The 25444-nt window shown below is 36.4% G+C and overlaps 1 protein-coding gene across 1 annotated transcript; it reads left to right on the forward strand.

Moving 5' to 3' along the window:
- The first annotated feature begins 21574 nt into the window (after window positions 1–21574).
- On the forward strand, window positions 21575–23764 carry LOC112735058 (uncharacterized). Its single transcript, XM_025784629.1, has 2 exons — window positions 21575–22385; window positions 22980–23764. Exons 1-2 carry the CDS (start codon window positions 21575–21577, stop codon window positions 23762–23764), a joined length of 1596 nt encoding a protein of 531 aa, XP_025640414.1.
- Window positions 23765–25444: the final 1680 nt, after the last annotated feature.

The raw sequence follows: 25444 nt of genomic DNA on the forward strand, positions 1-25444 counted from the left end.
TTAGTTGTCATTGTTAATTTCTTGCATTGGGTAGTTGTAGATTTTTATTATTCTTGCAATTTAACATGATTTCCTTTTATGCATTCCAAGTGTTTGACAAAATATTTGGTTAGATGTTAGAGTAGCTTTTTGAGCATTCTTGGCTTGGAAAGAGAAATTAGGCAATCTTGAGTCATTAATACCCAACTTATGTTGGTGATCTAGAGTTGTTGGTTAATATTGTTTCCATTGACTCTAATCTCTTTCTAATTCAATTAATAAGTTGATCAGGACTTATGGATTGAGATTAGCTAGTCTTATTTGACTTTCTCTCAATGTGAAGATAGTATTGTACCTTCTTCCGATGTTGGAGATGATGAAATAGGATTAGCTCTTGTTAATCATTGTATAATAATTAATGACTAGGATATAAAGCCTATGTTCTCAATCCTTGCCATGAATGTCTCTCTTTTTAGTATTTGCTATCTTTAGTTGTTTGCTTTATTTTCTTGTCATTTATTTTCTTGCCCTTTTATCAACCCAACCCGTGAAGCTCACAACCAATAATTGAGCATTCGATTGCAATTCCAAGGGAGAACGACCTAGGACTAATACTCTCAGTTATTTTTATTGGGTTGGACTTGTGACAACCACATTAAACTTTGATTGAGTGTTATTTATCGGTTCGGAATTATACTTGCAACGAAGTTATTTTCTCTAACCGAGAAGAAATTCTAAGCCGACGGATTTTACTCTATCATGTTTTTGGCGCCATTGCCGGGAAATTGCAATGTGTGCTTGTTGTTGGTTATTGTACATATGCTGATATTGTGAATAGTTGCTTTCTTTATTTGTTTGGTAGTTTTAGTCTAGGAGTTTGTTTTCTTTATCTCTTGTTAGTTTTTGTTTTTGTCTTTCTACTATGAATTCTCACCCTTTTGGCTATGAGTTTGGTTCAAACTTTGTTGTAGGAAATGGAAATGGAAGCTTTAATGAGGATGTGCATCAAGGATTTAGGGATATCACCAAGAAATTGCAAATTCTGAGCACTCCAATCAATGGACATATGCTCCAGAGCCACAAGATTGATCAAGCAAATCACATGAGATATTGTCCAGAACCACAAAATGACTTGTATCATTATCCTCATAGTATCTAGACATATCAACAAGAGTTAGTGAACCATCAGAGAGCAAGAACCAAGAAGTATTCAGCACGTATACAGCATAGATTGGAGGAGGCTGGCTCTAATAGAGAGCAATATGAGTAGAATAGAGAGCTATCTTTTAATTTTCCTTTTTGAATTGAGATCGGATTTGAGAATGTTTCCTGTTTTCATTTTCTTTCTTCTGCAACCTTTGCTTTCTGATTCTGGGTTTGTGAATTTTGATTGAAGAATTCTTTGGAGTTCTTCCTCTTGGAGATCCATTATTTTTTTTCTGTTTTCTAAATTTAAGAATTAAATATCTGATCTTAATTGTTTCTTTAAGTTTCAATATGAAACAAGTTTTCACTTCTGATTTTCAATTCTTCTGCAATTTTCATTTATGCTTTAGAATTTCTACAAATCTACTTCATCTATTACTTCTCTGCATTTTATAATTCCAGTTTTATCTTGAATCCCAGTCTCCAAATCCTTTATTCTTCAAGCAATTTAAGTTTCTCAGCAATTTAGATTCAAGAAATTTACATTTCGTCCACTTTAAGTTTCTGCAATTTACTTTTCTTGCAATTTAAGTTTCAGCTCTTTTACTTTCTTGCACTTTAAGTTTTTGTAAATTTAATTCTTCTGCATTTTTAACTCACTGCAATTTACTTTCTGTTGATCAATTTCACCCAATTCATCAATGTTAGCTTGACTAAACTAATCACCCACTAAAGTTGCTTGATCCATCAATCCCTGTAAAATCGACCTTACTCTTGTGAGTTATTACTACTTGATGCGACCCGGTACACTTGCCGGTGAATTTCGTGTTGGAATTCTTAATTTCCACCCATCAAGTTTTTGGCGGCCCCTCTTTACATTTGATGCAATTTACATTTCTTGTCATTTAAGATTCTGTCAATTTACATTTCTTGCTCTTTAAGATTTTGCTCATTTACTTTCTGCAACTTTAAATTCACTGCTATTTACATTCTGTTGCTTCAGTTTCACTTCAATCACCAATGTTAGCTTGAATAGACTAATCGCCCACTAAAGTTGCTTGATCCATCAATCCCTGTGGGATCCACCTCACTTTAAGTGAGTTTTACTACTTGATGCGACCTGATACACTTGCCGGTGAGTTTTGGTATGGAAATCGCTCTTCCACAAAAACTTGATGTGTGGAAATTAGATTCCAACACAAAACTCACCGGCAAGTGTACCGGGTCGCATCAAGTAGTAATTACTCACATAGAGTAAGGTTGATCCCACAGGGATTGATGGATCAAGTAACTTTAGTGAGTGATTAGTCTAGTCAAGCTAACATTAGTGAATTGAAGTGAAATTGAAGCAACAGAATGTAAATAGCAGTGAATTTAAATTTGCAAAAAGTAAAGTGGACAGAAGCTTAAAGAGCAAGAAATATAAATTGACAGAATCTTAAATGATAAGAAATATAAATTGCATCAAATGTAAAGGGGTGCTGGGTGCTGGAAATTTAAAGTGTAGAAAAATTAAATTCAAATCACAGTAGCTCAAATGTAAAGTGCAGAGGAACAAAAGTGCAGGAAAGTAAATTGGGATCAATGAAAAAGGGAATTGAGGTGCAGGGAAATTTAAATTGCCTAGAATTGTAAATCAAGCTCACAGCAAACTCATGTAAAATTTCAGAAAGCAAAATTGTAGAAGAGAAGATTTAAAAACATGAAATTTGATAAACCAAATTGACAATTGCAGGAAAAGTAAAAGTGTTTCAAAGAGAATTCTCTATTCTACTCTACTCCTAATGCTCTCTACAGAGCCAGCCTCCCTAATAACATGAAATTGATGCCTTTATATAGGCTTTACAAAATGAAAATGAAATTGAAAACAAATTACAAATGAAATTCCTAATCTAGCTTCTCTTTGTGCCTTTGACTCATGTTTAATGAGTTCTGCTTGCTTTGAGGCTTCAATGGGCTTGAATTAATTGAGTTAGATTGCACTTAGGGCGGGCTCTTTTGGTTTGCAAAGAAATGGATCCAAAATGGCACTTGATTTGAAAATGAACCAAGGTGCTACCTCTAGTGGAGCGCTCAGTTAAGAAAGAAAACGTAGCGCTCCATTGCCTTAGGTCCGGGCTCGTGCCAAGCCTCATTCATAGCGCTCACTTATTGAGCGCTCAGTTAACTTATTGAGCGCTACTCCTTGTGTGTAGGATGGCTGGTGCATGAAATCGTGATTGTTCATTCCTTGGTAACGGCGCCAAAAACTTAATACGCACATTCATAATCTTAGTTCTTTTTCACAACTTCGCACAACTAACCAGCATGTGCACTGGGTCGTCCAAGTAATAAACCTTACCTGAGTAAGGGCCAATCCCGCAGAGATTGTCGGCTTGAAGCAAGCTATGGTGACCTTGTAAATCTCAGTCAGGCGGATTCAAATGGTTATAGAGTTTTAATAATTAAAAGATAAATAAAACGTAAAATAAAGATAGAGATACTTATGTAATTCATTGGTGAGAATTTCAGATAAGTGTATGGAGATGCTTTGTTCCTTCTGAATCTCTGCTTTCCTACTGCCTTCATCCAATCCTTTATACTCCTTTCCATGGCAAGCTGTATGTTGGGCATCACCGTTGTCAATGGCTACATCCCGTCCTCTCAGTGAAAATGGTCCAAATGCGCTGTCACTGCACGGCTAATCATCTGTCGGTTCTCGATCATGATGGAATAGGATTCAGTAATCCTTTTGCGTCTGTCATTACGCCCAGCACTCGCGAGTTTGAAGCTCGTCACAGCTATCCCTTCCCAGATCCTACTCGGAATACCACAGACAAGGTTTAGACTTTCCGGATCTCAAGAATGGCCGCCAATAATCTAGCCTATACCACGAAGACTCTGATCATAGATCAGGAGGCTAAGGGATGCATTCAAGCTTGTTTTCATGTAGAACGGAACTGTTTGTTAGGCACGCCTTCATAGGTGAGAATGGTGATGAGCGTCACATAATCATCACATTCATCATGTTCTTGTGTGCGAATGAATATCTTAGAGAAGAAATAGGCTTGAGTTGAATAGAAAAATAATAGTACTTTGCATTAATTCATGAGGAATAGCAGAGCTCCACACCTTAATCTATGGTGTGTAGAAACTCCACCGTTGAAAATACATAAGTGATAATAGTGTTCATTGGCTTCAGCCCCGAAGAGGGAACCAGAATAACCAAGACCCTAAAGGTGGTCAAAAGACTCTGAATACAATAGTAAAAAGTCCTATTTATACTAAACTAGTTACTAGAGTTTACAGAAATGAGTAGATGATGCAGAAATCCACTTCTGGGTCCACTTGGTGTGTGCTTGGGCTAAGCATTGAAGCTTTCACGTGTAGAGGTCTACCTTCGAGTTGAACGCCAGTTTGTAACTTGTTTCTAGCGTTTAACTCTACTTTGCAACTTGTTTCTGGCGTTTAACTCCAAAATAGGGCAAAGAGCTGGCGTTAAACACCAGTTTGCATCATCCAAACTTGGGCAAAGTATGGAGTATTATATATTGCTGGAAAGCCCTAGATGTCTACTTTCCAACACAATTGAGAGCGCGCTATTTGGGTTTCTGTAGCTCCAGAAAATCCACTTTGAGTGCAGGGAGATCAGAATCCAACAGCATCTGCAGTCCTTCTTTAGCCTCTGAATCAGATTTTCGCTCAAGTCCTTCAATTTTAGTCAGAAAATACCTGAAATCACAGAAAAACACACAAACTCATAGTAAAGTCCAGAAATGTGATTTTTAATTAAAAACTAATAAAAATATACTAAAAACTAATCAAATCATACTAAAAACTATGTAAAAACAATGCCAAAAAGTATATAAATTATCCGCTCATCAATGGCCTCCCAAGTGTGAAAGTCACAATAAAGGTGACTTAGTTAACGTAGCGCTACACTTAGCTTCCCTTGGTTCCCTCTTCGAACCTTGCTGGCTTCACTTTGGCCAATTTCCTTGTACTAAGCATTGTTGTATAGCGCTCAGTGAAGTATTTCAATGTAGCGCTCTCATGTTTCCTTGGGGCACTTTGATCCCTCTTTGAACCCTGGCTACTCCACTTTGACTGCTGTCCCTTGCTTTTCTCTGTGACCCCCTCTTTGAGCCTTGGTCAGCGCATATTTGGTTGGTTTTTGGCCCTTAAAGATGCCTATCACTTGTGCTTCAATTTCATGCCAAATATATATTGCTATATATTGTTGGAAAGCTCTGAACGTCATCTTTCCAAGGCAACTAGAAGCACATCAATTGGACATATGTAGCTCAAGTTATGGCCCTTTGAAGGAGGCATGGTCATGCTGTCACAAGGCTTAAGGAAAAGCCCAAAAAAGTGAAAACTTTTAACGTAGCGCTCCCCTTTAATGAGCGCGTGGCCTAAGGCATCAAAGTGTGCTCCAACTTCAAAGTGTGCCCAAAACTCTTTTTTCTCCTTTTTAGCTTATTTTGTGCTTTTTTTTTTTGCTTCTTTTTCTACTTATTTCCTTCAAAATTTATAAAATCAAAAGATCAAGGAAATATACTCTTTAAGCTCAAAAGAATGCAATATTTAAGCACTAGTCATCAATTTCTTGTATGAAAATGTATAGAAAAACATGACATGATGTCATGTCATCACCATACCAAACTTAAACATTGCTTGTCCCCAAGTAAAAAAAGAATCATGCAATAGAGATTGACAATCCAAGGTAAGAAGAATAACAACTCCATGTTCAAGGTAGGCTAGTTTTCTATGCATGCTATAATCACAAAAAAAATGTAAATGATTGATGCTTCTATCTATCTCATTTTATGAAATCTTTTCCTTATATTTCTTCTTTGAAACAAGCTTTTCATTGTCTTATTAGCTTCTCCTTTTGGGTGCTTTGCCCCATGAGTTGATAACAAAGCTACGACTTCTAAATGCTTTGTTTTCAAGTATTACCACTTGATACATAAGCACCACAAGCATTTAATTAGAGGACTTCTTTAAGCTCATTTGTTTCTTTTCTTAACTCCCTAATCATTGATGCTCAGAGCCTTGAGCTTTGAGGGAGTGCATTTGCACTTGAGCCTAGCCTTGACTTCTAAGTGTTTTGTTTTCAAGCTTTTTGCTTGATATATAAACACCACAAGTACTTAACAACTTAATTGTCATTGGTACTCAGAGCCTTCAGCTTTCTCATTCTTTCCCTTTTTCTTTTCTTGCCTTAATTGCAATTGCTTCTTCAAGGTTTTTCATGATTTCAAAAGATTTCACAAAATGTCCTAGATGAAAACTTCAATTAAATAGAATCTAATGCAATTGAGCAACAATTAATCATACTAGCCTTCCAATACTTGTATGCATATGCTAAGTTCTTCTTTAATTCCTTGTTTGTTTATGATCATGATACTTTACTGCTTTGAACTTTACAAAACTCAAGTTGGTAGTCATAATGGCATAGCAACATGTTACAGATCAAAATTCAGGCTATGCTTATTCATACCACACATGCACACAGAGAAGATAAAGACAATCATGCAATTTTAAAGTGCTGGAAATAAATGAGAGGAAAAGAAACTTTACAACCTTGTAATTCATCTTCTCTATTGTTGTCATTTTCCTCCCATTCTTCCTCTTCCCTTACCAAACTCACAATGCTTGCTCATCCTCAAGCAACAATTAGAACAATGGCTATGGGGCTAACATGGATCATGAATGTCTTACACAATGAAATGTTAGTGGTACATGTGTTTTAAGCAAGCAAAATTAAAGATAACAATCAAGGCATAGGAAACAGAGACATTGTGATTGCAAACATAAAAGGGTGTGCATGATACATTGCATAAAAATATAAGTGGCACATCAAACTTAGTGTGACACTCTCACTTGGAATTGATGCAAATATCCAGTATGGATTGGAAACAAATTTTGTTGCATAGCAACACCAAACTTAGAATACAACCATATGTCAATTTATTTGAATTAAAACTAAGCAAATGAAACTGTTATATGTTAAGTACAATCACCAAGCCAAGAATCTGTCATGAATAAAGATCTCTTGGTGATGTATTAACAAAAATAGTTAATAGAAGAAGGCATTAAAAACAAGGAAATGACTAAAACAAAGAGAAAACTAAAATTGTCTAAATAAAAGAAAGATAACACTGCAAAGGGCATTATGATTATGCAGACAAGTGGTGTTGCTTAATGAATTGCATAGAGAATTAAGTGGCACACCAAACTTAGAATCTTAATGTGACACTTTCATTTTTGATGCAATCATCCATAGAGATTGAAACAGATTGTTGCCGGGTAACACCAAACTTAGAATGTAATCATATTTCAATTTATTGAAATTTAAACAAAACAGACAGATAAGCTAAACAAAGCAAAGGAATAAAATGTTACCTAAGGTTGGGTTGCCTCCCACCAAGCGCTCTTTTAGTGTCATTAGCTTGACATGTTGTTCTTCACTTTCTTCCTCTTCTTCCAGTTTGTTAAGAGAAATGACTTCAAGGGGGGAGAGGATTCAGCTAGTGTCCCTTGTCTTGGTCTTTCCTCAGCAAGCTTTCTTTTGTTAATGGCTTGATTGAGCTTGCTTGCTGGATCAGGGGTAGGATTGGTGCTCTTGTTAGTTGCCTTCACTTCTTGGATATCAAGACTTGGTGGTTGTGTGATTGTTGGAGTGTTTTCTTCATCAAAAGCCTTTTGAATTGGTTGTTCCATGAGCCCTTCCTCTATGCACTTCTCTGCTTCAATTGAGTGTGACTTCTCTTGAGTGTCTTCCTCAATTTCTTGCTCTTCCACTTCCTCCTTTGCATTCAATATTTGACTTAACAGCACTTTTATGGAGGAGGTTTATTGTTCTTTCCAAGATTTCTTCAGCTCCTCTTCATATCTTTCAATCACAGATTCAATTGTTGAGACTTTTTGGTCCAGGGGAGTTTGAGGAGGTTGTGAGTTTTCATGTTCTCTTATCATCTCAAGTGCAGTTTCGGGTTCAAATATTTCCACCACCTCTTCCTTCTTCACTGAAAATTCACTTGACTCAGTAGCCTCTTCCTCTTGCTCTTCTACTTCCTCCTTCACATTTAACATTTGGTTTACCAGCACTTCCATATTTTTGAGGGAGTTCTCTTGGTCATTCCAGGATCTCTGTGCTTCCCTTTCATATCTTTCAAGCATGGTTTCAAGCCTTGAGAGGCTTTGGTTCATGGAAGTTTGTGTGGACTGTGAGTTTTGGAAGAGATTTTGTGTAAAGGGATAGTTAAGTGATGAAGCATTTTCAGATGAAAAACTGGGAGGTGAGGTTTGACGGCTTTCACATGGATGAATTGAAGGTTTGCTCAAGTGATGATAGCTCTTGATAAGTGGAGTATGAATTGTCAAATGCTTTCTAATTTTGATTCTCCCAAGCACAACTTGAAGAATTGTTGAATTCATTACAGTATGAATCATCTTGTGGCATTGGGAAATAGTTCATTTCACTTGATTGTTCATACTCTTGTTGATATGCCCAGCTACCATGAGGAAAATAACATAAATCATTTTGTGGTTCTGGATAATATCTCATGTGATTTGCTTGATCATTTATCATTTCTTGGTGATATTCCCAGCCACCATTAGAATAATGACTTGCATTATTTTGTGGTGGAGGGAAATATCCCATATGATTCTCTTGCTCATCTTGTGTCTCTGAAGTAAATCTCCATGGATTGGAGTGCTAAGGATCTGTAATTTGTTAGTGATACTCCCAGCCATCATTAGAAATTGGTGATGGTGGGTAGTATCCCATAAAATTTGTTTGATCATAAGATGATTTGAACTCCATTTGAATTTTGTAAAACACAACACCAATGAAAATTGAAATTCATATCTCAGAAAAGAATTTCTTAGTGAGGCAATAACTCAAACACCTTGTTATCAACTTAAAACAAAGAACAAAAATAAAAAAAATGCTTAATCTAGACTTATCCACCCACTTAATCATTGTTGATCTAAATCAATCCCCAACAACGGTGCCAAAACCTTGATGTGTGGAAATCAGATTCCAACACAAAACTCACCGGCAAGTGTACCGGGTCTTATCAAGTAGTAATTACTCACATAGAGTGAGGTCGATCCCACAGGGATTGATGGATCAAGCAACTTTAGTGAGTGATTAGTTTAGTCAAGCTAACATTGGTGAATTGAAGTGAAATTGAAGCAACAGAATGTAAATTAGCAGAGAATTTAAATTTGCAGAAAGTAAAGTGGACAGAAGCTTAAAGAGAAAGAAATATAAATTGGCAGAATCTTAAATGACAAGAAATATAAATTGCATCAAATGTAAAGGGGGGCTGGGTGTTGGAAATTAAAGAAAGCAATGAAGCAAGCAATCAAAGAGATCTTGAGAACAAGTGACAGGAAATTTAAAGTGCAAAAAAATTAAATTCAGATCACAGTAGCTCAAATGCAAAGTGTAGAGGAACAAAAGTCTAGGAAAGTAAATTGGGATCAACAGAAAAGGCAATTGAGGTGCAGGGAAATTTAAATTGCTTAGAATTGTAAATCAAGCTCATAGCAAACTCATGTAAAATTTCAGAAAGCAAAATTGTAGAAGAGAAGATTTAGAAACATGAAATTTCATAAACCAAATTGACAATTGCAGAAAAAGTAAAAGTGTTTCAAAGAGAATTCTCTATTCTACTCTACTCCTAATACTCTCTAGCAGAGCCAGCCTCCCTAATAACATGAAATTGATGCCTTTATATAGGCTTTACAAAATGAAAATGAAATTGAAAATAAATTACAAATGAAATTCCTAATCTAACTTCTCTGTGTGCCTTTGAGTCATGTTTAATGAGTTCTGCTTGCTTTGAGGCTTCAATGGGCTTGAATTAATTGAGTCAGATTGCACTTAGGGTGGGCCCTTTTGGTTTGCAAAGAAATGGATCCAAAATGGCACTTGATTTGAAAATGAACCAAGGTGCTACCTCTAGTGGAGCGCTCAGTTAAGAAAGAAAACGTAGCGCTCCATTTCCTTGGGTATGGGCTCGTGCCAAGCCTCATTCATAGCGCTCACTTATTGAGCGCTCAGTTAACTCATTGAGCGCTACTCCTTGTGTGTAGGATGGCCTCCCAAGTGTGAAAGTCACGATAAAGGTGACTTAGTTAACGTAGCGCTATACTTAGCTTCCCTTGGTTCCCTCTTCGAACCATGCTGGCTTCACTTTGGCCAATTTCCTTATACTAAGCATTGTTGTATAGCGCTCAGTGAAGTATTTCAACATAGCGCTCTCATGTTTCCTTAGGGCACTTTGATCCCTCTTCGAACCCTCGCTACTCCACTTTGAGAGTTGTGCCTTGCTTTTCTTGGTGACCCCCTCTTCGAGCCTTGGTCAGCGCATATTTGGTTGGTTTTCGGGCCTTAAAGATGCCTATTACTTGTACTTCAATTTCATGTCAAATATAGATTGCTATATATTGTTGCAAAGATCTGAATGTCAGCTTTCTAACGCAACTAGAAGCACATCAATTGAACATTTGTAGCTCAAGTTATGGCCCTTTGAAGGAGGCATGGTCATGTTGTCACAAGGCTTAAGGAAAAGCCCGAAAAAGTGAAAACTTTTAACGTAGTGCTCCCTTTTAATGAGCACTGGCCTTTGTTTCTTGCATTCATGGTCATGGGCCATGCTTTTAAAAGCATGGCCTAAGACATCAAAGTGTGCTCCAATTTCAAAGTGTGCCCCAAAACTATTTTTTTCTCCTTTTTAGCTTATTTTGTGCTGCTTTTTGCGTCTTTTTCCACTTATTTCCTACAAAATTTATAAAATCAAAAGATCAAGGAAATATACTCTTTAAGCTCAAAAGAATGCAATATTTAAGTACTAATCATCAATTTTTTGTATGAAAAAGCATAGAAAAACATGACTTGATGACATGTCATCAGGAGGAGCCTCAAGCATATGGATACTCTTCTTGGCAATAACCTTCTCTGGTTTCTTATGGGGACAATCCAACTCCTAATGCATATCAATCTAATGGATGTGGTGACCCTCAGGTTGTCAACCATAACCACCACACACATATGGCCCTTTCCCCTGAACATAGCCCCCAACAACCCTACTCACAAGCCTCATACCACAATTCACTCCATATAATCCTAAGCCATAGTCACCATATCAACCACCATATGAACCAAACTTAGAACCACCACCATTCCAACACCAATACTCCCAAGAACCACCAATTCCATATACACCACCTCAAGACTTTCACCAATATAAACCACCTTCCAACTACAATACCTTTCCCTCAAACAATGAACCCTCTCTTTCACCACCACCTTCATTAGACCAACCTCTCCTACCCCTAATGCAAGAACAATAAGAACTTCTAACTCCTTGCCAAAAGTAAGGGGAATTCATGGCGAGCTTAACCGAAATGATGAGCCAATTGGCATCATTATGCTCAACTATCCAAGACACCCTTAATGTTAAATGTGGAGGATTAATTGAGGAGCACAATGAAAAGGAGAATTTGGAGCTTCAAGGTAAAGAAGAAAAGTTGAAGCAAGAATTACAACAAGAGGAGGAAGTAGAGATAATTGAAACGAAGGAGGTGGTTGAAGATTTAGGAGATGTTGAATGCAAAGAGGAATCTCAAGTTGAAGAACATTCCTCCATGGAGTTTAAAGGTGATGTTGAGGAGGATAGTGCACAACCTCCAAGGCATGATGTAATTGAAGAATTAGAAGAAGTGGCACAGGCAACAAGTCCTCCTATCTTTGATGATTCCGCATCAACATATGATCCTTTTGAGATTGATGAATCCTTCCCCACTGGACTTAGAATCGATGTTGAGGTAGATTTCACTCAACTTCCTATGACTTGAGTGATGGGGAAGAGCTAGAAGAAATTGGTGAGGAAGCATTTGAACTTGAGGAAGCTTGGTAAGAGGAAGAGCTTGAAGAATCTTATCAAGTGGTAAAAGCCCTTCAAAGAGGATGGGCGGGAGTGGAACATGCTCTATCATGGTCATTGGAAACTTCTCTACCTAAGTCACCATCTATCCCTTCATTAGAGTGGGTAAAACTTGTCACTCTTAGCTTTATTATCCCACTTGAATTTGGTTTGCTTGAAACGGATGGCCGACTTAGGGTGCTTTGTGGAATCAAGTGTAAGAGAAGGATATTTAGTGGTTAGCATTGTAAATCTAGGCTCATCATGGTTGAGGCTTCAAAGATTGGATGCAAAGGTTGTACTGGTGCTCAAATGGATGGGTCTATGAGGATAGTTTAGTACCTAAATGAGAATTCGGCTTGCTTCTCACCCAATTGGAACTATGATAATCAACTTGAAGATGGGTGTGAAAACAAAGTGTGGGATCCCGGATCACAGAAAGAAGTTCAATTTTGGGAGCTCATGGTTTGTGAAGAACTCCATTAAAGCTTGGAGCTATTAATTTTGAATGATGGAGCTTATTCAAAGTCCAAGTATTGGCGGAAGTTCAAGGATGAATTCAAGCACAAGCGACCTTGATGAGAGCTCCCCATAAGTCCAACTTAAGGACAATAAATAAAAGTGTTAGGTAGGAGACACCCTACCATGGTAAACTCTTTTCATTTTTCTCTTGTGAATATATTGGTAAATAAGTTTAATTTCAAGTTTAGCTTGGTTTGTTGAGTCTATTTAGTAGTCTAGTAGGTTAAATAAGGTTTTACGGTGTTTCGGTAGCTGTTTGGAGGTTTGGAATGCTTGGTTTGGTGCAAGAAATTGGAAAATTTTGTAAAATATAGCACCCAGCCACGTGTACGTGTCATTCACGCGTACACGTGACCCCCAAGTTTCCAACCCCTCACGCGTACGCGTTGCCCACGCGTACGCGTGACACCTTTAAATTTTCAGGTCCAGTACAAAAACCAGGAGTTGTGCACGTTGTGTGCTGAAATTGTGCTTCTAGCACAATTTTGGCCCACGCGTACGCATGATTCACATGTACGCATCATCTGTGTCTCTTTGCCCTATCACGCGTGTGCGTCCTCGACGCGTACGCATCGTACCCTATCTCTGCCATGCACGCGTACGCGTGATGTGATGCGTACGCCTGACCCCCTACCCTGTTTCACCCACCTTCTTTTCTTCTCCTGTTTCCATTTCTTCCCTTTTCTCCTCTCCTCTTTTCTTCCCTCCTTCAACCATCATCCAACACTACCAATCGCCATCTATCACCAACTCTTTTAGTTAGTTAGTTAGTTAGTTAGTTATTTAGTTAGTTTGATTTATGTTTATTTTTCTGTTTTTCATTATAAGTGTTGGATTATTAATTTTGTTTGCTATTAATTGCTGCTTATGATTAACTTGATGCTATTCTAGCAAAATTATTGCTAATTTTCATTGTTGGATTCTTTGTTGAGGTTACAATTTGTTACTTGGTTTTGAATATTTCATGCTTAACATTTTTGAATACCAAGTACATGTGACAATGCCCTCAAGCTTTATGAATCTTTTAAATTGCATGTTTTGACGAGCATGTGATTTGAATTCACCATCTATTGTTAGGCAATTGTGTATTGTCAATGCATTTTTTGTTAGGTGATGCTTGTTTATGATTGACCCTTATTCACATCACCTATTTCATGCATTAAGATTTGTGGAATTGTGAAATTAGATCATAAGTTTACCTAGTGACATATTTTTGAGCTTTCTAAGCTTTGTGGACCATGCTTTCTATGTGATTGATTTTCACTTCTATCTTCTTTTACCTAAGTTCCATAGCACCCATGTCTTCCACCCTTATGTCAGTTAGGTGTTGCAAACAAACTTCAATATATGTCATTGTTTGATATGTGAGTTCTATATTTCTTTAGGTTTACTAAGTTTACTTGCACATCAATTAATGTCCATTCCTTATCCAATTCACAATTGCTTGATTAACTGCTTAAATGCTTTTATGCTTCTTCATTGCTTGTTTGGTTGTCTTAACCTACAAGTTCTCTTTGAAGTATCTCAAGCACACTAGAATGAGTGAAGTGCACCCTTCTTTTGTGTAATTGTAACATAGCTCTCTATACTAGTGTATGTGTTCTAAACCACATGCAACTTAGAAATCACACACTATACTTTCTTAATGTCACACTAATTCACTCGCTCCATTCTAGTGGTCCTTACCTCATTCCAACAATATATGCTTCCTTGCTTTTGCATTTTCTCATCTTACTATGCTATTTTCTATTTTTCATGGGTGAGTCATCATAAGCTAAAACGGAAGTGGGAGAAAGAACATGCAGCAACCGGTTGATCCACCAGCTAAAGGTGGCAATCCGGAAAGTCGTCGTACCCCTTGCTCATCTTTGAATGCACCGAGGATGGTATAAACTTTTAAGTGTGGGGAGGTCGTCCGACCGAATCGGTCGCTTTTGGGTGACAAATTCCTAATGCCAACACTTTCGCATCTCATTTTTAGGTCTTTTAGGATTTTTTGTTGCATTTTCTTAGTTTGCATATATATATATATATATAAGCTTAGTAAAAATAATGAAATTTTCCAAGAAATTTATCTATAGGGTTACCCAACTGATTTGAGTAAAATATTTTTTTTAGAACTTGCTTGAACTATACATTGTGGAACATGTTTTTGAGCTAAGAACACATAAGCAAGTAAGTTTTGAGCCTAATTGTGTGGTTACATCATATTACCACTATTTTTATTCTTGTGTGTATTATTCTCTCTCTACGATTGTAATCTTTGATTTGTTTGATTCTTTATGTCTATTATTTCATGTATAAATGTATTTATATAATTGAGGCCCTCATTTCAAATAGCTTACTTATCCAAATGACCTTACCCTTTTATCCACCTTTGTTAACCAATTTTGAGCCTGTGCTAAACCCCTTTTGTTCTTAATTTTAGCACATTACTAGCCTTACAGCGAAAAACAATAAATGTCCTTTATTTGGATCTTTAATTAGCTTAGGCTAGTAAGAGTGTGTATCATTTAAGTAAGGGATTGGGAATATTGGTTGGGATAAAAGGGTATTTTTATATTTTTGTAAAAAATATTAGGAATTGGGTACATACTCATGCGTTAAAAGTTTAAGACCATATGAACTGGTACTTTTGTGTATATCTTAGTGAAATAAAAAAAGAAAAAAAAGAGAGAAAAGCAAAAAGAAAAAAGTTATAGAAAAAAAATAGGAAAAAAAAAGAAATAAAAAGGGGACAAAATGCCCCAAAGTGAAGTTCAATAATAATCAATGCATATGGGTTGTGATAAAAAAGAGAATGCATGAGTGTGTGAAAAAGTGAAGAATGGGTAGTTAGGTTTGCTTTGAATTTGTATAGGTTGTAGGTTAGGTGAGGGCTCAAGTTAATCAAAGATTCAAATTTCAAGCTCACTTGACTAAATACAATTCTACCTTGACCCTAGCCCCATTACAACCTATGAATAAGTCCTCATGATAAATGTATGCATGCATTAAATAATTGTTGATTGTTAGATGAAAAACAAATCTTGAAAAGCATGATTAGAGGACAATTGAGTGAATCAACCCTATACACTTGAGCGACTAGAGCGGATACACATCCGGTGAGGGTTCGATTACTCAATTACATGTTTTCACATATGATCATCTCTTTTCTTGCAAGTTTGTAAAATCTTTTCAATAACTCAATTCAATTGTGGAGTTGATTCATATGATTGCTTTAGCCCTTGTGTTCATATATGTATTCTTGGGAATTGACTTATTTTGACCAAGTAGTTGCATCCATATAGGTAGATTGCATTTAGATAGTTGCATGCATTTATATAGTTTATTTGCATTGAATAAATGTTAATACCCTTTGTCTTGTCTCTTTCTTGAGTTTAGCATGAGGACATGCTTAGTTTAAGTGTGGGGAGGTTTGATAAACCCCAATTTTGTGGTTTAACTTGTGTTGAATTTAGGGGATTTTATCAACTTATCTCACATTTATTCAATGAAATAGCATACTTTTGTAATTCTCTCTAAATTTGTGCTTAAGAGTAAAAACATGCTTTTTAGGCCTTTAAATTTCCAATCTTAATTCACTTTAATCCTATTCGATGTCTTGACATGTTTGTTAAGTGATTTCAGGCTTATAAGGCAAGGATTGGATGGAAGAAGTGAAGAGAAAAGCATGCAAAGTGGAGAATTCATGAAGAAATGAGCATTTGGAGAATTCAAGGCCACGTGCACGCGTCATCCATGCATACGCGTGAAAAGGACATTCATGGCCACGCGCACGCATCACCCATGTGTACGCGTGAGGAGGAAATCTTCCAGCGACGCGCATGCGTCGACCACGCGCACGCGTGACGCTGATCATGTGACCTCATTAAAGTGAATATGCTGGGGGGCAATTTCTGAGCTTTCCAGGCCCAAATCCAACTCATTTCTAAGGCTATTTGATGTAGAATTCAAGATTGGACAAAGGGAGAGCAATTAGATTAGGTTAGGATCATGCTTTAGGTAGTTTCTAGATTTAGGGTAGATCTCTTCTAGGTTTAGTCTTCAATTCTTGTTTTCATCTTTTTTTCTTTGCTATTTCTTGTTAATTTTCCTCTTATGTCACTTTTATGTTTATGAGTACTCTTGTTAATTTTCATTCTCTTTAATGCAATTTTGAGGTATTTCATGTTTAATGTGCTTTCCTTAGTTGTCATTGTTAATTTCTTGCATTGCGTAGTTGTAGATTTTATTATTCTTGCAATTTAACATGATTTCCTTTTATGCATCCCAAGTGTTTGACAAAATGTTTGGTTGGATGTTAGAGTAGCTTTTTGAGCATTCTTGGCTTGGAAAGAGAAATTAGGCAATCTTGAGTCACTAATACCCAACTTATGTTGGTGATATAGAGTTGTTAGTTAACATTGTTTCCATTGACTCTAATCTCTTTCTAATTCAATTAGTAAGTTGATCAGGACTTATAGATTGAGATTAACTAGTCTTATTTGACTTTCTCTCAATGTGAATATAATATTGTACCTTCTTCCGATGTTGGAGATGATGAAATAGGATTAGCTCTTGTTAATCATTGTATAATAATTAATGACTAGGATATAAAGCCTATGTTCTCAATCCTTGCCATGAATGTCTCTCTTTTTAGTATTTGCTATCTTTACTTGTTTCCTTTTTTTCTTGTCATTTATTTTCTTGCCCTTTTAATAACCTAACCCGTGAAACTCACAACCAATAATTGAGCATTCGATTGCAATTCCTAGGGAGAACGACCCAGGACTAATACTCTCAGTTATTTTTATTGGGTTGGACTTATGACAACCACATTAAACTTTGATTGAGTGTTATTTGTCGGTTTGGAACTATACTTGCAACGAAATTATTTCCTCTAACCGAGAAGAAATTCTAAGCCGATGGGTTTTACTCTATCATAATTGCTCAATTACCTCCACCTTAGCTTGATCCACTTCTATTCCCTTGTTCGAAATCTGATGCCCAAGGACAATTCCTTCAGTCACCATAGAAGTGACATTTTTCCCAGTTTAAAACCAGGTTAGTCTCTTGGCATTGTTTAAGAACTAGGGCTAGATGGTCAAGGCAGGAGTCAAATGAGTCTCCGAAGATGGAGAAGTCATCCATGAATACCTCAAGGAACTTCTCCACCATATCAGAGAAGATGGAAAGCATACATCTCTAAAAGGTGGCAGGTGTATTGCACAGTCCAAATGGCATCTGCCTAATGACCACGACCCATGGCTTAATCATTTACAGCCTTGCCATTGAATGAATCACTCATTATTGGAGTAGCTAGTATAACGTGTTAATCTAGAAGAATAAGTATCTCCGAGGCCTTAATTGATCTCTCATTACTGTTTCTACATTTTATTTTTATTGCTTGTTTATGCACCTACAATAAACAACAACTATCTTTCCATTCGCCTAACTAGGATCTGTAGGATAACCACAGCTTGCTCAATCCGGCAATCCTGGTGGGATTCGACCCTCACTCACTTGAGGTAATACTTAGACGACCCAGTTCACTTTCCGGTTCAGTTGTGTGAGTTACAAATTCACACACAAAGTATATTATTTAATGAAAGTAAACTTTGAGAATTATTTTGTGTATTTAGATAATTATTCATATTTATATAAATTTTTAATCCTTTCGAGTTTCAAGAACTAGTTTATAAGTTAAAATAGTAGCATATGTAATGAGCAACATATGCTTGACATATGTGCATTCATCCAGTCTACCCTCTTAAGAAAAACCTGAGCAAACTTGTTATAAAATTGGTCTATTTCATGGCCAAAGAGAATGAAATTGTAACACCCTACCACACAGAATGTTACACTTAAGTCGTAAAGCTGAGGTGGTGAGGTATTACGATCTCTAAAAGTAAAATTATATATAATATAGTTGGAAGGAAATTTTATTTAGGAGCCTTTGAAGGAAAGTTTAAAACAGAGGGGCGCAACCCTCACGTAAACGGAAAACCTGTGTACCAAGAAACGTAAGATATATATATATATATATATATATATATATATATATATATATATATATATATATATATATATATGACTATTCTCCGGCCAACCAAGGCTTCGCAGGTTGAGTAAACCCTGAAATCACTTAACACACATATCAAGGCATCTAATGGTAATAAGAGAGGATTAAACATAGGGAACTTAAGGCCAAAGAAGCATGTTTTCAATCAAAGCACATAATTAGGAAGGCAAATGTAAAACCATGCAAATAGTATAAATAAGTGGGTAAAGAGTTGATAAAAACCACTCAATTGAGCACAAGATAAACCATGAAATAGTGGTTTATCATTGAGCCTGGAGCTTGAATATATATATATATATATATATATATATATATATATATATATATATATATATATATATATATAAACACATAACCCAAAATACATAAAAGTAACCCCAGTTCTCTATAAACATCTCTGAGGTGCAAAAGTAAAACAAGTCTAAAGGAGAGTTATATATAGGAGCATATATCTAAACAGAAATAAAAGATAACATCCCAAAAGACCCACTTCACTGCAAGAGCTCCAGATGCCAAATGAGGTGTCTCGTGACCTACATCTGAAACACACAAATATCCGTATGGAATGAGAATCGGAGGTTCTCAAAATGGTAACAGTGCTGCATACATAAGATATAAGTTCCTAGGAAAGCCAGAGGCAATCCTAGAACTCCGACACTTAGATTATAAGACTTAAAGAATTAGAATAGAAACCATAAATAGGGGTGCATTTCTAAGGTTCCTAAACTTAACCAAATTCACACTAAAATCCTCAACTATCCCCTTCCTCCACCATCCTCCAAGACACCAGTAGAACCATACAGACCAACAAAGAAAACAAAGCAGACACAAGTGCCTTATAGATACAACTGGTAGCAATTATAGCAAGTAAGCATAATAATCACATAGGCAAGCCCAATTAATGCACAAGCAAACAAAGCATACATATGCATATGATGAATGTCTATCTTACTGGCCGTGAGCTCACATGTCACTTACTTTGCCAGAACCCGACATATCTGGTATCTAACCCAGACATTTATCTCTAGGTTGCGCATTCCTAGGAGGAACTTTAACGAAAAAGAGTGTCTTTCCACCTTTTTTCTGGAGGTTTCACGAAGGAGGGTACCTTTCCACATCGATGGAGTATGCCTTTCCACCTTGCAACCAGAGTGGAATGTGGCGGAGACAATACAAAGGAGAGTGCCTTTCCACCTTACCCACATCCCCATCACAACAAGAGATAGAATCCTCCATCCTCAACTTGCCATCTGAACACATTTTCAAGTTAACACACAAGCGGGTTCGCACCCAAACCTTGCCATCTCAACTATTCTGGCCATACCTAGTCATTGCCAGTTTCAACATTCATCCCTCAATTCAGTCACATCATCGCACTTTTCATTCTTAATTCGTCATTTCCAAGCTTACTTCACTCCCAAGTTATCTTTCCTTCTATCTTCACCTTTTCACTAGGCATACCACTAAGGTTTAGGGGCAAAAGGAGTAAAAATAGAGGTTTAGAAGTTTAAAATCAGGTTTGAACACAAAAATTGAGTTTGCTGAAAAATAGGACTCCGCGTACACAGCAGTATTCCTGCGTATGCGAGTGTCCCTTTTAGCCCATGCCGAGTACGCGGCACCTGTCCGCGTACACGAGGGCACCAAGCAGAAGCGAATGACCGCGTATGCAGCCATAAGTCCGCGTACGCGCCACCTCCATTTTTCTTAAAAGATGTTAAAGTGCATATTTCAAATTTCACATTTCCAACTTCTGACGTCCATAACCTCCTCTACAAATTCTATTTTTCACAAAATTTGTACCGTTTTAAAGCTCGTGAAACTATCTTTAATTTGAATCCAATTTCATTCCAATCCAAAATTTGAGGCTCCAGTTATGGACCACCAAAATTTGTTAAAATCCAATTTTTCATTTAAAATACCAACCTCTATTTTTCCATATTTTCCAACTCAAACCAACACTCCAAGTTTCCAAACCCACCCGAAATAAACTAAATCCAATCTCAACCCTCCTCACTCATTCTATTACCCATTATTATTCACATATATCAAATCCAACCTCAATAATTTGCAATCAACATAAATCTTATATTTGTTCATTAAATAGCATCATTATTCATTCAATACAACACCTTATCAACTATTTACCACTTTCATATCATTAAGCAACACATCTATTTATCCACATCCAACTCAACACACATCGCATTAGCTATAACCACCAATCATGCATCAAACATACAATTCAACTTATCTTAGGTCGTCTAGCCTAAGTTTTCACGACATATTATATATTATATACAAGAAACTAAAATCATACCTTGGCCAATTTCTCCCTAGCTCGAAACATTACAATTGACCAACGTTCCCTAAAACCCAAGGCTTCAAACCTCTCCAAACTAAAAATTCAACTACCAAGTCCAAAACTCAAGCTTCCAACTCCACAAATTTGTCACCAACACATATAAGTTAATCTAATATCATATAAACACCACTAAATCAATATCAGGTTTGCTACATACACAATTTCACAAGGTTTTAAAGATTTTTCGCCTTACCAACAGGAAATTGGGATATCACCCAGAAAATCCATGAAGCTAATTCGGTCCTAAACACCAAAATTACACAATTTCTCAACACTAAACTCAATAACTTTCAAAATTAAGGGCTGAGTAGTTGGATGAGAAAATGTGGCTTACAAACAAAATTATTCGGTGGATTTTGTAGAGCTCGACGGAGTCAATATGCCTCCTATCGAGGGCGAGCCAGAGGATATCCACGAGGAAGAGGTGGAAGAAGAAGTTTTAATCAAAATAAGAAACTTCAAATTGAGACAGGAAAGGAAGTAAGAAAGGGGGCAACTCCCTCTGTGTATTCCCGGATTATTTTCCCTTCTGACGGAGAGACTTATCCCAAGGAAATTCCATCACCAGCAAAGATGGAGAAAGGGAAAGCAGTTGCTCAATCCTCTGGGATCGATAAACATAAAGACGTCGATGTCGATGAGGAATACTTTGATGAAGGAGATGATGACATGGTAGGGACGATTTCAATAATTCCCACTAAGTACCTTGGAGAATGCAAAAGTAATCCGGATGAAGATTATGATCAGGAAGATGAAGAGGTTTTCTCTTCCATTCGCATAGAAGATGAGCCGAGTTTCTTTCCTCGACCTACTGAGAGACAAATGTCTCATCTTCGTCCCCTTCATATTGTTGCTGTTGTGAATGGGTTCAAAATAAACAAGGTGCTGATTGATGGTGGGGTAGCGATTAGCCTCCTACCTAAGAGGATGTTGGGAAAAGTACGGAAGCATGTTAACGAGTTGGTCCCTACGAACATTGCTGTGACTGATTTTAGTGGGAATTCCACGCCAGCGAGAGGGCTGGTTACCTTGACCATAAAGGTGGGGTCTTCGGAGAGACACTATGTGTTTGTGGTAGTGCCATCGAAGGCTAGTTATAATGCCTTACTTGGGAGAGATTGGAACCATGGAGTAGGTGCTGTACCATCTACAATGCATCAGAGCGTGCTTCTGTGGACTGAAGAAGGCAAACCTGAAATTGTCAAAGCAGATTCGAGTCAATACGTCGAACAAATGCATGTCGATTTTAGGATATATAATTGTAAATTGAAGCCTTTTAATGTTGATCGATCTCTGAATCCTTACAATTATGAAGGGTGTTATTTGACTTCGGAGGGGCTTTCGGTGAAGTTGCGCTATCCAGATTTGGTCGGTGAGCCGACAGGTTGGGATTGTCTTTCTTGAAGACCTCGAAGGCTGAACTATGGACTAGGTTGAGGAAGTTTCTAACTACTTGGTAACTTTGCATAATTATTTAAATAATTTCCAAGTTTTAGAAAATAAAGATGATTCTTCTGATAAAGTTAAATTAGATAGGATTAGTAAATCTATTAGTTGTAATATGTTTGATTCGACACCTCTAGTCGAATGTAGTTATGATTTTTCTATTACTTGTAATGAAGATTATGATGTGAGTCGGACTGCCGATTTAACAGCAGAGGCTCATTGTGTGGAAAATAAATGTAGTGGTGAATTATCAAAGATCAAGTTTCTTTGATCCCTAATAATTCCATTGATTTTACTTTCGATTGTATTTATGATTTGGAGCGTTTGGGATTTGAAAAGTACTCAATTGAAGATGATCATTATAAGGGATTCGAGTCTTAGGATCCTTTAAAAGAAGTTAATTTGGGGACTCATGATGATGTTTAAATTACATATATTTGTAAAGATCTGGTTGATTCTTTTCGAACTGAGCTTTTCGATTTGTTGCATGAGTTTAAGGATTGTTTCACATGGGACTATCATGAAATACCAGGTCTCGATCGTTCATTAGTAGAACATCGATTAGCATTGAAACTCAATGCTCGACCTGTGAAACAAACCCCAAGACGTTTTGCTCCTGAAATCAATGTGAAAATTAAAGAAGAAATAGAATGCTTGATCAAAGAAAAATTTATTCGAACTGCTCGTTATGTGGAGTGGGTGTCGAATATTGTTCCAATGATGACGAAAAATGAAAAATTGAGGGTATGTATCGATTTTTGCGATTTAAATAATGCTACTCCAAAGGATGAATATTTCATGCCAATTGTGGATATGTTAATCGATTCTGCAGCGGGAAATGAAATTCTTAGCTTCATGGATGGTTATTATGGATATAACCAAATTTTCATTGTAGAAGATGATGTGGCTAAAACTGCTTTCCGTTGTCCTGGAGCGTTAGGCACATATGAGTGGGTAGTTATGCCTTTTGGTTTGAAGAATGCTGGAGCAATGTATCAACGAGTAATGAATGCCATTTTCCATGAGTTTATTGGAAGATTTATGGAAGTTTATATCGATGATGTAATGGTAAAATCGATTTCTGTAAGTCAACATATAGGTCATTTAAGAAAGGCATTTTTGACTATGCGAAAGAAAGGATTAAAAATGAATCTTTTGAAATGTGCTTTTGGGGTATCGGCTGGAAATTTCCTAGGCTTTGTTGTTCATAAAAAGGGGATAGCCATTGATAAAAACAAAGAAGATGCAATATTAGCCTTGTCTGCTCCCAAATCAAAGAAGGAAGTGCAATCGTTTTTGGGTAAAATAAAGGTTTAATTACTCTGTTGGTCCCTATAGTTTTGCAAAATTTTCAATTAGGTCCCTATACTTTTTTTCCTTTTAATTGGGTCCCTATACGTTAATTTTTTTTTCAATTTAGTCCCTATTAACTTTAAACGTCAAAAAAATGTTAGTGACTTGTGAAATTACTTGTATACCCTTAGGGACCTCATTGAAAAGAAAAAAAGTATAGGGACCTAATTGAAAATTTAGTAAAACTATAAATATTCAATGAAAGATATTCCTATAATCCCTATTCACACTACAAGAAATTACCGAAATAGCGACCGATTTAGTGATTGATTTCTCTTGAAAATCGGTCGCTGAACCCTTTAGCCACTAATTTCTGAACTAAAAATCTAAATCGGTCACTAACTCTATCATTGTTCCTAATTTTATAATTATAGATTTTTACTCATTTTAGATTAACCACTATTAAAACTAAATTTTCATAAATAATTATATTTCCACAAAATATAAAAGGAATTGAGCATAGATTAATTTTTCAAATAAATACCACAACATTTACAATGTCTACATCGAAATATAAAATTTAACATATTGAAAATTCCTAAATACATTAAATTTATGATCCACAATGTCTTCACCATAGCAAGGTGCTTCATGCATTGTACAAAGCTGAATCAAACTTTTAGGTCCTCATAAAGATAGAAGCTCGACTTAGATTCCATACTTATGTTCCAAAAGGACATTCTCTTCCTAAGTCTCCAGCAAAGACAACACCTGCAACCAACATATCACTCTCAATTAAAACATAATAGAACAAATCTTTTATTATGTGAAAAAGGAGCTCCACCAGCTACCGGCCAATATTTCCACTTGGTCATGTGTTCTTTCTCCCTTAAATATCTCCTTAACTTGTCAGCCCTATGTTTGTGAGTGTGCCAGATTTTGTTTAAGCCATGAAAGAAATCTCACCTTCTTTACATTCAAGGTCTTCAGGCACTTCTAGCAAGTCTTGAAGTCTAGTCTAAAACCAACTTTGTATCTAAACATTTCCTCCGAAATAAATAAATAAGTATTAAATACCAAACAAAAATTATAGCACAGAGCTAGAAATGACCAAAGGCCCAAGGAAATCAACTCACTGATGTTAGATAAACAATGCAAAAGAACATGCTGGCCATTTCTCCTATACTTGATGGAATGCAAAAAACATAAATGAAAAGAGAGGCAGAGTGATGATGTGAAGATCTACTAGAAAATATGATAAATTTTAACATAAAAAAACACATTAAGATTTTTAATAAAACACAAGAAGCCAACACAAATACAAGAAAACAAATGCAAATTCCTATAGAACCCGATAAACCAATGATCCTAACAAACAAAGAGGATTGATATGCGTCCTGAATAAAAGCATTCCATAACCAATACCACATAAGAGATATAATGGAACCAATTGTAGCCCCAACAACCACCTGGTTCATTGTATGAAGTTGTTGTGATACCCTTAGATACGACTGAAAACACACAAGAGCATGCATCAGAAACTCAAGCTACCAAAAATATTAGTTGCCATCATTACAGTAAAACTCAGATATTTCAATGCTAATTCATATGAATAGCTTATATTAGATAAATTCATATTTTAAAAAGTTCTTACCAAGTTTCAATGAAAAAATATGTTTGTGCATTCTGAATATAAATGCAAAT

The sequence above is a fragment of the Arachis hypogaea genome, chromosome 13 (assembly GCF_003086295.3).
Source record: "Arachis hypogaea cultivar Tifrunner chromosome 13, arahy.Tifrunner.gnm2.J5K5, whole genome shotgun sequence".
In the NCBI taxonomy this organism is placed as follows: Eukaryota; Viridiplantae; Streptophyta; class Magnoliopsida; order Fabales; family Fabaceae; genus Arachis; species Arachis hypogaea.

Excerpts from the sequence above, each read along its gene's own strand:
- LOC112735058 (XM_025784629.1), top strand. The coding sequence starts at position 21,575 with ATGGAGAAAGGGAAAGCAGTTGCTCAATCCTCTGGGATCGATAAACAT. Across the intron at positions 22,386-22,979 it reads TTTGGTCGGTGAGCCGACAG|GTCTCGATCGTTCATTAGTA; the intron begins GTTGGGATTGTC and ends ATGAAATACCAG.